This window comes from Cervus canadensis, chromosome 10 (assembly GCF_019320065.1).
Source record: "Cervus canadensis isolate Bull #8, Minnesota chromosome 10, ASM1932006v1, whole genome shotgun sequence".
Taxonomy (NCBI): domain Eukaryota; kingdom Metazoa; phylum Chordata; class Mammalia; order Artiodactyla; family Cervidae; genus Cervus; species Cervus canadensis.
This window is the reverse complement of record NC_057395.1, coordinates 72,043,748-72,058,860: the sequence shown is the minus strand read 5'-3', so window position 1 is coordinate 72,058,860 and position 15,113 is coordinate 72,043,748. Positions and strand designations below refer to the sequence as shown.

At 44.2% G+C, this 15,113-nt stretch overlaps 1 protein-coding gene and 1 non-coding gene across 2 annotated transcripts; one reads left to right on the top strand and one right to left on the bottom strand.

Annotated features, from left to right (window-relative positions):
* Positions 1-360: 360 nt before the first annotated feature.
* Positions 361-434, top strand: TRNAR-CCU. Its single transcript has one exon. It is a non-coding gene; the product is annotated as a tRNA-Arg (tRNA).
* Positions 435-11,139: 10,705 nt separating this feature from the next.
* Positions 11,140-13,124, bottom strand: LOC122448808 (elafin-like). The gene is made up of 3 exons (XM_043480432.1): positions 12,965-13,124; positions 11,544-12,089; positions 11,140-11,307 (listed from the first exon to the last, which is right to left on the bottom strand). Exons 1-2 carry the CDS (start codon positions 13,044-13,046, stop codon positions 11,545-11,547), a joined length of 627 nt encoding a protein of 208 aa, XP_043336367.1. The 5' UTR covers positions 13,047-13,124; the 3' UTR covers positions 11,140-11,307; position 11,544.
* Positions 13,125-15,113: the final 1,989 nt, after the last annotated feature.

Genomic DNA, 15,113 nt, shown 5'->3' with positions numbered 1-15,113 from the left:
AAATGGCAACCCACTCCAGTGTTCTTGCCTGGAGGATCCCAGGGACGGCAGAGCCTGGTGGGCTGCCGTCTGTGGGGTCGCACAGAGTCAGACACGACTGAAGCGACTTAGCAGCAGCAGCAGCAGCAGCAGCAGGGCTTCCCTGGTGGCTCAGACAGTAAAGCGTCTGCCTGCAATGCGGGAGACCTGGGTTCGATCCCTGGGTCGGGAAGATCCCCTGGAGAAAGAAATGGCAACCCACTCCAATATTCTTGCCTGGAAAATTCCATGAATGGAGGAGCCTGGTAGGCTACAGTCCATGGGATCGCAAAGAGTCGGATGCGACTGAGCAACTTTACTGGTTCCCTGGATTGAGGGACTTCCCTGATGGTCCAGTGGCTAAGAACTCCACGCTCCCTATGCAGAGGGCCTGGGTTCAATCCCCAGTCAGGGAACTAGATCCCACATGCTGCAGCTAAACATCCCAAGCACTGCAACTAACACCCAGAGCAACCAAATTAAAAAAATAAATAAATAAAATGGGTAGAAAAAATGATTCAGATCCATTAAAAGTGACCTTGTGAAAGAAACTACTGCTAAGAGAGAAACTGGTGGAAGAGGAGTCCGATAAGAGAAGGCCCTTTCCAGGGACGTTGCCATGGTGACCAGGGAGTGTGGTTTCTGTTTCAGAGGTGGCAACATTTGTGAAGTCCCCTTTGTAACCGCCAATGTGAAGACTCAGGCAGAGGGTGTCTGATGTTTGTTGACTGCCCACTGTATTTTGGTACTCTCTTTGGACTTCAAACTTGAGTCTTTTTAAACATTTTGTTAATTTATTTGACTGTGTTGGATCTTAGTTGTGGCAGGTGGGTTCTTCTATTATGGCGGGATCTTTAGTTATGGCATACGGGAACATTATTTGCAGCATTCAAGCTCTTAATTGCAGCATGTGGAATCTAGTTCCTTGACCAGGAATCGAACCCGGGTCCCCTGCATTGGGAGCATGGAGGATTAGCCCCTGGAACACCAGGGAAGTCCCCACACTTGAGTCTTGAGGGACATCTGGACCCCTGCTGCAGACACTGAACAAATCAATGAGTCACTTTGCTTCACCCTGATAGCTAGGGCTGCACTAAGATGCCTGGCAAATCTGATGCTCCTACCTGACACTTAGATCTCCACTGAGTGACCCTAAGCAGCAAGGACCAAAGGGCAGCCTTTCGCAGGGCAATGCAGTACTTTCCTCCACAGCAGCACCCAGTCAGGGACCACTGGGGGCTGCAGTGAGTATTAGGACAGAGTAAAGGTGTTCACATCGCACAGTTGTTGAGCTGTGGTTGGCTGTGACCACGCTGCCTGGACGCTCATTCTTACAGTGCCCTGAACCTGAAGCCTCATAACTCCATGAGCCATGCTTTGCAGATTACATTCTCAAGGGAGCAGAAGCTGAGACAGAGTTAGCAGTGCAAGTTTCATGGCAAAGCAACATCTGTGAAAGGGAAGGAGAAGATGCAGGACTAGGTACCAGGAGCATCACCTTGCTGACCTGATCACATCCCTGCCAGCCCCCTGGGGCAGCTCTGGAGCAAGGATTTTCCATAGTGGGGGTCCTCCATTAGGCAGAAAGGGAAAGAGCCTTGAAAGACAGCCTTACTCTGTTCCTGGCCAGGGGCTTCCCCGGGTATAGTGTGATCTCAGCTCAAGTACCAGGTGTCTGAGAGGCACTTCCTGTCCGTGATCAGCTAACACACTCCTCGCAGCTGGGTGGCGAGCTGCTTCTTGAAGGAGCTCTGAGCTGCACACCTCCTTCTGCTCTGGGGATCCACATCCCGTTCACACTGGGAACAGCTCTGGTGGGCTCTCTTCCCATAGGAAACCATAGAGGGTGGGGTCCGTGGGGCAGACTACAGCCGCAGTCCCTGCCACAGATGCTCGCCATCGTCATCACCCCTCCTCGTCACCCCATTCGTCTCCTTGTCCTCAGCTACCATCAGAGCTACTCTCAGTGGCTTACCTGGTGGTGTGACCCAAACCCTCATCCTGAGTGTCAGCAAACCCTTCTCAGGCCACGGTCACGGCACTGGTCTGTTTCAGGTCGTGAAGGGAAGGTAACACCAAGACATTATGCTTTTCCTCTGTGCATCTTCACCGCTGTCCTCCAGTTCTGCTGGGCCTGTCCTCTCTGAGATGCAATTCAAGTTTAGGAAAAATCCTTTCTGATTGGCTTGGCAAATCAGCTACTTAGAAGCCTGTACTCTAAACCTCATGAGCTTTGTTTTCAGTCCCCCTTTGTGACACTGAAATATTATTCAGCCGGCTGATCCTTTACCCAGCCTTCTCATCCTCAGAACCTCGGGGCCAGGACAGCAGCCAAAGGGGGCGAGAAAAGAAGCTCATCTGTGAAATATCTCAGGATCACTTTTTCTCATTCCATGGTGATTTCTACCAACACGCTTTATTATATTTAGTTCTGCTTCTTTTTTTTTTTTTAAAAAAAGAAAACTAATTAAATAGCTCATGGTCTCACTATTTTTTAGTGTTTAAATAGGACTTTTATTTATTGATTAGATCTTCTACTGTTTTCCTATTCCTGAGTTTAGAAATTTTATGATTTTATCTTTTTTATTATTTTCCTTTTAGTTCTCCTTTGGTTTACTCTGTATTTTTTTAGGTCTTTATGTTGAATTCTTGATTTTTTCCCAACATTTCATTCTATTATTCATGTATGTAAGTGATATTCAGCCATTAAAAAATAAGAAAATCTTGCCATTTGTGACAACAGGATGGACCCTGAGGACCCTAGGCTAGGTGAGATCAGTCCGAGATAGACAAACAATATGTGCACTGTTACATTTATTGCCGCGTTTGTCACAAGAGCCAAGGTATGGAAACAACCTAAGTGCCCATAGAGGTGAATGGATAAGGACGATGTGACATATGTAGATCCATATATAATGGAATATTACTCAGCCATGAAAAAGATGGAAATCCTGCCACCTACAACAACATGGATGGATCTTGAACACATTATGCTAAGTGAGATAAGTCAGACAAAGATGAGTATTGTATGATACTACTTATATACGAAATCTAAAAAGCCACACTCATATAGACAGAGAGAAAGATGGTAGTTCTAGGGTATGGGGAGGTATAAGAGATGGATTATTTAAGGGTACAAATTTGTAAAGAGTAGGAAATAAGTCCTAAAGATCTAATCCACAGTAGACTGAATAAGTACAATAATATTGTATTATGATCTTTAAATTTGCTGAGACTAGAATTTATTTCATCCACTCAAAAAAATATAATTATGTAACATGATGGAGACACTAATGATTGATACAATGGCAATCATATTTCAATATATGTGTATCAAGTTAATATGTGGCACACCTTAAACTTACAGAGTTATATGTCAAATATATTTCCATTTAAAATAAATAAAATAAATGTAAAAGGAGGAGCTGTGACAAGGCAATTAAACTGATCAGAACAGCTCAATTAAAAGGGAACAAGGACATGAAAAGGCAGCTCATGGAGGGGGAGAAAGTGTTAAGTAACACCTGAATCGATATGAAAGATGCACCATCTCATTGATCATTAAACGCCAGTATCAACAACTTTGGGCAATCCTTTCCCTCCTCTGGGTTTTAGTTCTATTAACTGTAAAATGAGGAAGCTGGAGAGATTATCGCCAAGGGCTCCATCAGTCCCTTAAACAGTGAAAGAGGCTGAAAGATTCTACAGGAGCTGTTGTTCTCAATATTGGGAACCTGGAAAACACAAGGAGTCGAGATCATTGAAAAGGAAGAATAAGGGGGAGCCAGAGACCCCATTGAGAATAATTGCCTTGACATTGAGGATAACTGCCTTGACATTGAGGATAATTGCCTTAACATTGAGAATAGCTGATTCGACAGATTTGTAGAGGATCATCTCAGCCAAACTGCTTCCATCTGCACCATCTTCTCCATTTGTATATGTTTCCATCAACATATTTCCATGTGCTGTCCCATCACTCAAGAGTATTGATCTCATCTTAGGGACTGCCCTGCAGGAAACAGATTACGCAGTACTGACCACACGGTCAGGAAGGCAGCTCTACATCCTGGTTGTGGATCCAGCTCGAGAGCACTCTGTGACTTTGGAAAGCCCGTCATCTTCCTCTCTGAGCCTCAGGTTTTTCATGTTTAAGTAAAGAAGTGGTTCATGATCATCTCAAAGTGGACTGCATGTTCTAACTAGATGGACGGCTGTGTGATCAGGGAAGTTGAAAGAGCTGATAAATACCGGGTGCGTGTTTCTGACGCCTCGGACTGGCACCCTGAGAAGGACGACACACACGCCCAGTGGGAAGAGAGCATCGCTGGTCCTGTTCTTAGGGCATCAGAAGCACTCGGAGTTTCCTGTAACCTTTGAGTGATGCTCAGTTGTTCTGCCTCAGGGATGACCAGGAAACCTCAGAGACGGGCAGAAGGCTCCCAGCCTCTGATGGGCGCTCCAGGTTGTTGGATGCTAGATCCAGCAGGTGGAAGTAGGGAGCAAGAACGAGTCCTCCCACTGGCACTGAACATGTGATGTTTCTTCTTCTCAAGCTACTGTGCATCGCTCAAAGGGCTGTGTGTGTGTGGGTGTGTGTGTGGGTGGGTGTGTGTGTGTGTGACCTCAACAGTGCCTGAAGTCACAAACCCACTTTCTGACCCTCCCCCTGACTTCCTGCCTGGAGTTATTCACATGTCAGATATGCCTGTATTAGGTTCTAGGTTATTTGGGGTTTTAGTGCAAAGAGCTTGGAAACCTCCACCTGCTCTGGCCTTCTCTTTTACAGATGGTGTCAGTGAGGTCCAGAGAGTGTGTGGAACTTTTATGAGTCTAAGTGGATTGGGCACAGTACTGCCTGCTTCTGAATCGAGCAAGGACAGAGAATAGCAGGTACCTGGAAGGAATATGAGGCTGGATGTCTGAATAGGAATGAAAAGACTCTCTTCTCTGCCCAGGTACAGGCTCCCAAGTCAGCAGAACCTGGTCCAAATGGGGACATGGAACCGATGAATACTTGGTCCAGAGTCATGTTTCCCCATTTGGGCCCCTTATCATGATGTGAATCCCTTCTTTCTTTGAGTGAATAACTCCCCCTTGACACTATACATGATTAAAATTTTTTAATGCCAGTGCGCTCCACGTGTCAGAAGACAAATGTTCAGGCATCAGTCGGAATCAGAGAAATTTACATTTATAAGAGTTTGATCAAATCAGCAAGTTCCAAAGTTAGGTAGAATGAACATTGGTCTAGGAGAGAGGGAATCAGGTCTTGGTGGCCCTGATTTGCTGAGTGAAATTGGTAAAAGCATTTCTTCCTAAATTTCTCCTTGTATAAAGGGAAAGTACATCTGCCCACAGACTTTTCTTTTTTATATAATTTTATTTATTTATTTATTTTTGGCTGTGATGAGTCTTCATTGCTGTGCATAGGCTGTTCTCTAGTTGCAGCGAAAGGGGGCTATTCTCTAGTTGCGGTGTGCAGGCTTCTCTGCGGTGGCCTTTCTTCCTGCAGAGCATGGGCTTCAGAGCACACAGGCTCAGTGGCTGCAGCTTGTGGGCCTATTTGCCCCACTGTATGTGGGTTCTTAGATCTCAGCCCACGGATCAAACCCATGTCACTTGCATTGGCAGGTGGACCCAACTGAACCAAGTGAATCCCCTCTGCAGACATTTTATTGTCCCTAACCCCTTGCTTCATCTTTTGAGCTATTTGAAACCCTAAAAGATGATTCTTGAGAGTTCCTTGGACAGCAAGGAGATCAAGCCAGTCAGTCCTAAAGTCAATGCTGAAGCTAAATCTCCAATACTTTGGCCACCTGATGCAAAGAACTGACTCATTGGAAAAGACCGTGATGCTGGGAAAGACTGAAGGCAGGTGGAGAAGGGGGCAACAGAGGATGAGATGGTTGGATGGCATCACTGACTCAATGGACATGAGTTTGAGCAAACTCTGGGAAATGGTTAATGATGAGGAAGCCTGGCTTGCTGCAGTCCATGGGTCACAAAGAGTCAGTTGTGACTGAGTGACTGAATGACCCAACAACAATAACAACCACCCCTTCCTTGGATTATTTTGTTAATCTGGTGCCAAAGTCACCAAGGGAGGCTGTGCAGGGGCAAAACTATTGCATCCTTGAAAGTTGCTATGAAAGTAGAGCTTTATTTCCCCTGAAATCAGGAACAAGACAAGGGTGCCCACTCTCACCACTACTATCCAACATAGTTTTGAAAGTTTTGGCCACAGCAATCAGAGCAGAAAAAGAAATAAAAGGAATCCAAATAGGAAAAGAAGAAGTGAAACTCTCGCTGTTTGCAGGTGACATGATCCTCTACATAGAAAACCCTAAAGACTCTACCTGAAAATTACTAGAGCTAATCAACGAATATAGTAAAGTTGCAGGATATAAAATTAACACACAGAAATCCCTTGCATTCCTATACACTAACAATGAGGAAAACAGAAAGAGAAATAAGGAAACAATACCATTCACCATTGCAACAAAAAGAATAAAATACTTAGGAGTATATCTACCTAAAGAAACAAAAGACCTATACATAGAAAACTATAAAACACTGATGAAAGAAATCAAAGAGAACACAAACAGATGGAGAAACATACCATGTTCATGGGTTGGAAGAATCAATATTGTCAAAATGGCTATTCTACCCAAAGCAATCTATAGATTCAATGCAACCCCCTATCAAGCTACCAACGGTGTTTTTCACAGAACTAGACCAAAGAATTTCACAATTTGTATGGAAATATAAAAAACCTCGAAGAGCCAAAGTAATCTTGAGAAAGAAGAATGGAACTGGGGGAATCAACCTGCCTGACTTCAGACTCTACTACAAAGCCACAGTCATCAAGACAGTATGGTACTGGCACAAAGACAGAAATATAGATCAATGGAACAGAATAGAAAGCCCAGAGATAAATCCATGAACCTATGGACACCTTATCTCCGACAAAGGAGGCAAGGATATACAATGGAAAAAAGACAACCTCTTTAACAAGTGGTGCTGGGAAAACTGGTCAACCACTTGTAAAAGAATGAAACTAGAACACTTTCTAACACCATACACAAAAATAAACTCAAAATGGATTAAAGATCTAAATGTAAGACCAGAAACTATAAAACTCCTGGAGGAGAACATAGACAAAACACACTCCGATATAAATCACAGCAAGATCCTCTATGACCCACCTCCCAGAATACTGGAAATAAAAGCAAAAATAAACAAATGGGACCTAATTAAAATTAAAAGCTTTTGCACAACAAAGGGAACTATAAGCAAGGTGAAAAGACAGCCTACAGAATGGGAGAAAATAATAGCAAATGAAGCAACAGACAAAGGACTAATCTCAAAAATATACAAGCAACTCCTGAAGCTCAATTCCAGAAAAATAAATGACCCAATCAAAAAATGGGCCAAAGAACTAAACAGACATTTCTCCAAAGAAGACATACAGATGGCTAACAAACACATGAAAAGATGCTCCACATTACTCATTATCAGAGAAATGCAAATCAAAACCACAATGAGGTACCATTACACACCAGTCAGGATGGCTGCTATCCAAAAGTCTACAAGCAATAAATGCTGGAGAGGGTGTGGAGGAAAGGGAACCCTCTTACACTGTTAGTGGCAATGCAAACTAGTACAGCCACTATGGAAAACAGTGTGGAGATTTCTTAAAAAACTGGAAATAGAACTGCCATGTGACCCAGCAATACCACTTCTGGGCATACACACCGAGGAAACCAGATCTGAAAGAGACACGTGCACCCCAATGTTCATAACAGCACTGTTTACAATAGCCAGGACATGAAAGCAACCTAGATGCCCATCAGCAGACGAATGGATAAGGAAGCTGTGGTACATATACACCACGGAATATTACTCAGCCATTAAAAAGAATTCATTTGAATCAGATCTAATGAGATGGATGAAACTGGAGCCCATTATACAGAGTGAAGTAAGCCAGAAAGATAAAGAACATTACAGCATACTAGCACATATATATGGAATTTAGAAAGATGGTAATGATAACCCTATATGCAGGACAGAAAAAGAGACACAGATGTACAGAACAGATTTTTGGACTCTGTGGGAGAAGGCGAGGGTGGGATGTTTCGAGAGAACAGCATGTATATTATCTATAGTGAAACAGATCACCAGCCCAGGTGGGATGCATGAGACAAGTGCTCGGGTCTGGTGCACTGGGAAGACCCAGAGGAATCGGGTGGAGAGGGAGGTGGGAGGGGGGATTGGGATGGGGAATACATGTAACTCCATGGCTGATTAATGTCAGTGTATGACATAACCCACTGCAATGTTGTGAAGTAATTAGCCTCCAACTAATAAAAAAAATAAATATTAAAAAATAAATAAATAAAGAGGAACTAGTTAAAAAAAAAAAAAAAGAAAGTAGAGCTTTAATGTTCTCACCATAACAACAACAACAATAAAATAGTCATTACCTGAGGAGAAGGATTTATTCACTATTCTTATTGTGGTAAATATTTTGCAGTGTATACATATATCAAATCACCAGATTATACACCTTAAACTTATACAATGTTATATGTCAATTTTATCTCAATATAATGGAGGAAAGAGACAAAATCGAAGGGGTAAGTATTTCTGTCTTCACTATACAGAATCTTCACATTCTGGAACATGTTAATTCTTTATGCAAGACTTTTTAATTTGCTACGTGAATACTTGTTTACATTTCTTTTTTAAAGTTCTCCCTTCTGTCATTAAGTTTATTTGTTGAGTGGTTTAATTGTGTTGATATTAGTATTGGGAATTTTTCCCATTTTCTGATTATTGCTAGTTTACAATAAAAATAGGATTCATGGGAGTTCCCTGGGGGTCTAGTTAGGACTTGGTGCTTTCACTGCCATGGGCTGGGCCTGAATTCAATCCTTGGTTGGGGGACTGAAATCCCGTAAGCTGTGTGGTGCAGCCAAATCTTAAGAATAAAATAGGCTTTAGTTGCACCCCTATGTTCATATAACCCTCTTCAAATAGCCAATACATGGAAACAACCAAAATGTCCATCAATAGATGAACAACAACAACAAAAAAACCCCAAACAAATGGATGGATAAAGAAGGTGTGGGTGTGATATACACAAAATGGAGTGCTATTCAGCCATAAAAAAGAATGAAATAATGCCATTTGTAGCAACCTGGGTGAACCTAGAGATGATCACACTAAATGAAGTAAGACAGAAGGAGAAAGACAAATACTATATGATATCACTTACATGTGGGATCTAAAATATGACTAAAAGGACCTTATCTATGAAACAGAAACAGACTCACAGACATAGAGAACAGATTACGGTTTCAAGGGGGTGGGGCTGGGGAGGGATGGATTGGGAATTTGGGATTCGTAGGTGCAAACTATAATACATAGAATGAATAAACAACAAGGTCCTCCTGTATAGCACAGGGCACCATATGCAATATCCTGTGATAAACCATAATGGAAAAGCATATGAAAAAATATGTGTATGGATATATAGATCTGAATCTCTTTGCTGTACAAAAGACATGAACACAACATTGTAAATCAGTTATACTTCAATAAAAAATTTTGAAAAAATTGGACTTATCATCACTTACTAGCTCTGTGTCTTTGGGTGACTAATAATGTTTTCATGACTTCAATCTTTTCTCTTTTGGCTGTGCTGTGTGGTTTGCAGGATCTCAGTTCCCTGATCGATTATTCCCTGCCCTGGAAGGGCTGAGTCTGACCCATTGGATTGCCAGGGAAGTCCCATGGTCTCAATCTTTTAACAAAATTAAAGAGGTGTATATGGCCCATCTGAGGGAGTTCTAATGCGAAATAAGACAACACTTATGACATGTTTAGTGCAGGATCTGGAAGAGACAAAACACTAAAACAGAAACCATCCTCACCACCAGTGGTGTATTATGCTTCTCAGACCAGAAGTTTAGGCCCTGCTCTTGTCTGTGCTCCAAGATGCGTGGTCCAGTCCACTCCCTGGAGAATCAGAGGGGAACCCTGGCTCCTGGGGTGGGGGGTGGTGTCTAAGGGACACTGGGCTATCTGTTCTCTCTCCCCCAACAAGGCCTCTGCTCCCCAACTCCCCTCTAGCAGAGCCCAACACACACACGCAAAGAAGAGATGTTTCAGCGCCAGAATATCAGGGCTGAACTGACATTCATTACTAGACTTCCAGAATATTTTCACCCAACTCCCCTCAAACTGAACAGACAAAATTGAGGCTCAGAGAGATAAAGAGATTTATCTGCAGTCATCTAGCAAGTTGGGAGGAGCCTAGAACTAGAACTCAGGTCTCCTGACTGCCAAGTGGGGTGCCCACTGAACCCCAATGCCCCTCCCACTTCTTCCTGGAGAACTCCATTGCACAAGGGCAGTGGGGCAGATGAGCCAACAGCAGAGCCATGAGGTCATCCAAGGTTACCCAACATACACCTTCCCGCTGTCTTCACTCCTCCAGTCTACTCTACCCCAACTTGTATGTCCCCAGAGAACTTTATTCAGCAATGAAATGGAAGATCAATGTGTCTTTCCTCCTCATTCACATCTTGAAATAGAAAGCTGGGAGGGGATATTGCTTCACCCACAGGAATTGTGTGTTATTGGAGGTCATCTCAGGTGTGAACAGGTGAAATGCTTCGAGAGCAGGGATTTCCTGGCATCTGTCTTTCTGTCTTCTTGGAGGATACAGATTCATGGGAAACGTTAGAGAAAGGGAAGGAGGGAGTCAGAGGTTTAGCCAGGAGGGCTGGCTGGTCACACTGGCAGGGTTGATCATAGCCAGGTCAGAAGTGGAGGTCAATGGGAAGGTTTGGGGGCTTTATTTCCCTGGTTCGAGGCCAGAGGCAAATGTCTAGGTTTCCATCTCCTGGTGAAATGGAGGCTGTGGTTCTTGGGTTGATTTTTGGATTTCTACAGTGAACCCTAGGAACAGGCCTCTTGTTCCTGCCCCTGCTCTCCTTCACACCCCAAGAACATCAGCCATGGGTCCCACTCCACTCTCCACCGGGGACAGGAAGTCTCAAACCCACACCCGGAGGTCTCAGGAGCCCAGAAGTGATAAGAGCCAGAAACAAATGGAGTTGAAAGCAGTCTTTTATTGGAACGTTCATGAGGGAGGCAGTCCATGCTCAAGCTTGGGCCTCCTGGATGAGAGGAAGAAGGGGCAGTGTGGGAGAGGGTCGTGCGACAGGCACCGGGGCCTACCTCCCTGGGGACATCACAGGTGCAGCAAGAAGACTCTACCTGGTAGAAGAAAAGAGAGTCGGAAATGCGAATCAGCAGGTGAAAGACTCAGAGGCAGTGGGAGGCAGGACCAAGTCTACATGTCATCCATCTCAGGACCCCAGTTATAGCCTCTGAGACCCCTCAGTCTCTCCATCACCTCCCCATGTCCTTTCCCCCACTAGCCTAGGATCACCCTCCACCAGCCAGCCTCTCTGTGCCCTCATGGGTCACTTTTTCCTCCACCCAGTTCTCACCTCACCGGGGATCCATACAGGTCTTCCCACAAGAGCCTTCACAGCACTTCTTGGCTCCTGGGCACTGAGCATCTCTCAGACACTTGTTAGGGGGATTCATCATGAGGCACCGGATCAGGACCCTGGGGCAGGAGCCACGCTTAGTGAGGAATGGACCTCCTACTCGGTCTTGTCCTTTGACTGGATCTTGAACTTTGACTGGATCTTGTCCTTTGACTGATTCTTGTACTTTGACTGGATCTTGTCCTCTGACTGGACCTTGACGTTTCACTGGACGTTGACTTTTCACTGGACCTTGACATTTCACTGGACCTTGACATTTCACTGGACCTTGACCTTTCACGGGACCTTGACCTTTCACTGGACCCTGACTTTTGACTGGACCTTGACCTTTCACTGGACCTTGACTTTTGACTGGACCTTTACCTTTCACTGGACCTTGACCTTTCACTGGATCTGGTCTTTTGACAGGATGTTGACCATTGATTGGACCCTTTCCATTGCCTAAAACATTTCCTTTCTTACTGCCTTGACCTTTTGGACGACCTGTTGAAAGAAATATCCGTACTATTATTAATATTTAGACCAGCATGTCTGCTTCAACTATATAGTCTTTCCTCCAGGTCCAGCCACTGCTCACTGCAGTGTCCCTTAAGCTGAGGGAGACTGAGACAGAGGAGGCTCACCAGGGTTAGCTGGGGTCTGCACTCTCAGATGGCTGTTCCCTGGGCTTTGGGGGAAAGGTCCATAGAACCAGGTTTCCTATGGGTGTCTGTTTCTTCCCCTCACCCTCCATTCTGGGTCCTGGGCCCTCATGAGGATATGCCAGGGAGGAGTGACTTTCAGGAGATGAGGACACATGGTCATCTTTGAGGAAACTTGGTGGAAGGGCAAGGAGCTGTGAGACACATGCCAGGAGACCTGAGCTCCAGCCTGGCTCTGGAGATTGCCCTGACAATCCCTCACCTCACTCTGGATCTCAGTGTCCTGCTTTGGAAAATAAAAGTCTTCAGACTCCATGATTTCTGAGGCCCTATTAGTTCTTAACCTTCCCTTACAGGACTGATGACTCAGGTACTTTGATGGAGAAAAATGCAAGGAAGAGACACCACCCAGGGCCCAGATTCCTGGGGCTCCTCAACTTCATTTCATGTTCTGTCCAAGTATCAGTGCTTGAGGCCAAGGTCATGTTACAACACTCCTTCCACAAATAGCCCTGATTTCTCAGTCCTGGGGTGGAATGTACATGGAGTCTAGTGGGCAACTTCCTACTTCTCTGGATACACTCAAAACTTTAGCCTGCTATCCAGGCTAAAGAGTGGGCTCCAGCTCTGCATGCTGCCCCTTGTCAAGACCCAGGCTGCCCCTAACAACCTCTCCTCAACCCAAGCTGGCCTCACCCAGGCCACTTGTCCACTCACCTCTTACAATAGCTGCCTCTGCCACCAGTGTCCCAAGGACGAGAAGGACCACAACCTGGACCAAGAAGCTTCTGGTCTTCATGTTGTCAGGAAGGTGTATGACTGAGAGCTGAAGCTTAGCCTAGTTTTATGTGGCTTCAGCTTGGTCAGGTGCCAAGGGTGGGTCTGTGGTTTCACAAGGGACAAGACTTAAATTTTTTTAGTGCTACGGGGAAATATCCACCCCCATCCTGGGAGGGACCTTGGGCCCTTCCCCAGGGATTATTCACAGGGAGATATGGTGACTGTTACATCATTTCTAATAGCCCCAAGAGCTATCTCACATTCTCACAAAGAAGTCGGGCTGGCTGGTCTGTTGGTAGCATCAGGACCAAATTCTTTATACTTAAAGAGTATGAAGCCCAAAGGAGAGAGAGGAATCACCCATAGTCATTCAACAAGTCAGTGGTAGGTCCGGTGTAGCCAAGATGTTCCCCCATTACTCCTCAGCTCCTGCAAGCCCCACCCAGATCTAACAGTTTACCCTTCCCAGCCCCGAGCTAGGCTTTTCTTTCATTCTCCCTCTGATCCCAAGAAAAGCTCTCAAAGGCAAATTTGCCTTGAGTGTTTAACGACTAATCATAATACTTTGCTATTTCACAGGCAGTCCCTGAAGTGGACCAAGAAAGTAATAGGGAAGGTGGCATTCGACATCTGGAGTGGCATGACACTCTTGAAATCTCAGTAAGAAGACAGAAAACACCCATAAAATAAAAGGAAGGAAGTAGAAATCATCTATAAGGTGGATATTTACAATGTATACATCCAACATGGCTTCTGCCTTTTTAGAACAGGCCCCCTGTTTCTTCCAAAGAACTCCTGGTTCTTTGTACCATCAACTTAGGAATCTGATGGGAATTTTTGATCATGAAAGCCTGATACCCAGTGACAGATCAGGGTGTGTGTGCGTGTGTGTGTATGTGTGGTCTATTGACATCCTTTATTTAAATGGACACTAAGGGGAAGTCCCTCATTTTGGTAAAGGTAGGAGAGATGAGCCTGGAAACTCCTGAAGCTATGGTTCCAGTCTGGGAGAAGGGGAACTTTTTTGAGAAAAATAAATCTAATTCAATTAGAAAAGCAGAGAAATTATGGTAAGAGAGGCTTCAGAAGGGACCAGTCAGCCCTTCATTCCCCTTTATCTTGAGAGCAGTTCTTCCCACACCTTTCCCATAGTTCAGTTATGACCCAATAAACTGCCTAAGCTAGTCTGAGTTGGTATTTTGTCACTGTTGTAAAAGTTCAGAGTAAAAAAAATGAATACCCAGAAGTTAGGTATTGTCAGGGACAGAACCTGAAGTGTGGCAATAACAGTTGAGTTCTGGGTGAGACAGGGATGAAAGTAAACTAAGTATTTTATAGTCAAACAGTTGTTAATATCTCCACCCTTTGTTTCTTTGGACTAGATCTCATCATGCCCACCAGTGCTGCTGAAACATTAAAGAGCTATAGCAAATACAAGATGTTGGAGTTGGCAGGCTACTTAAAAAAAAAAAAAAAGCTCATCACAAAATAAATTATACAAACAAACAAGTGTGTAGAATTGATACTCCTTAAAGAATTAAAACATTAAAATGGCAGCCTGCACTCACCTACCAAGAACAAAAAGATTATTTTTTGTATATATGCCATATCAACATTTATTCCTCACCAGTTTCTTCCCTGTCCATCTTCCACAGAGGTAACCACTTTCTTGGATTTTCTAATTTTCTGTTAACTCAAGCATCTTGCTCATTTCTTGCTGGGTTGTCTACCTTTTCTTCATTGTTTTGTAGAGAGAAGAAACTGTCACACATTACTAGTAAGAGTGTATATTCATGCAACCTGTTTGAAAATAAATTTGGCATCGCTAGTAAAATTAAATATTAGCAAAATCTTTTAGATTTTTACCAATCTGATGAGTGAGAAGTGATGCACTGCTGAAGGTCTTAGTTAGCATTTCTCGCAGTTCAGTTCAGTCTCTCAGTAGTGTCCGACTCTTGGCAACCCCATGGCCTGCAGCACGCCAGGCTTCCCTGTCCTTCACCTACTCCCGGAGCTTGCTCAAACTCATGTCCATTTAGTCAGTGATGCCATCCAGCCATCTCATCCTCCATCATCCCCTTCTCCT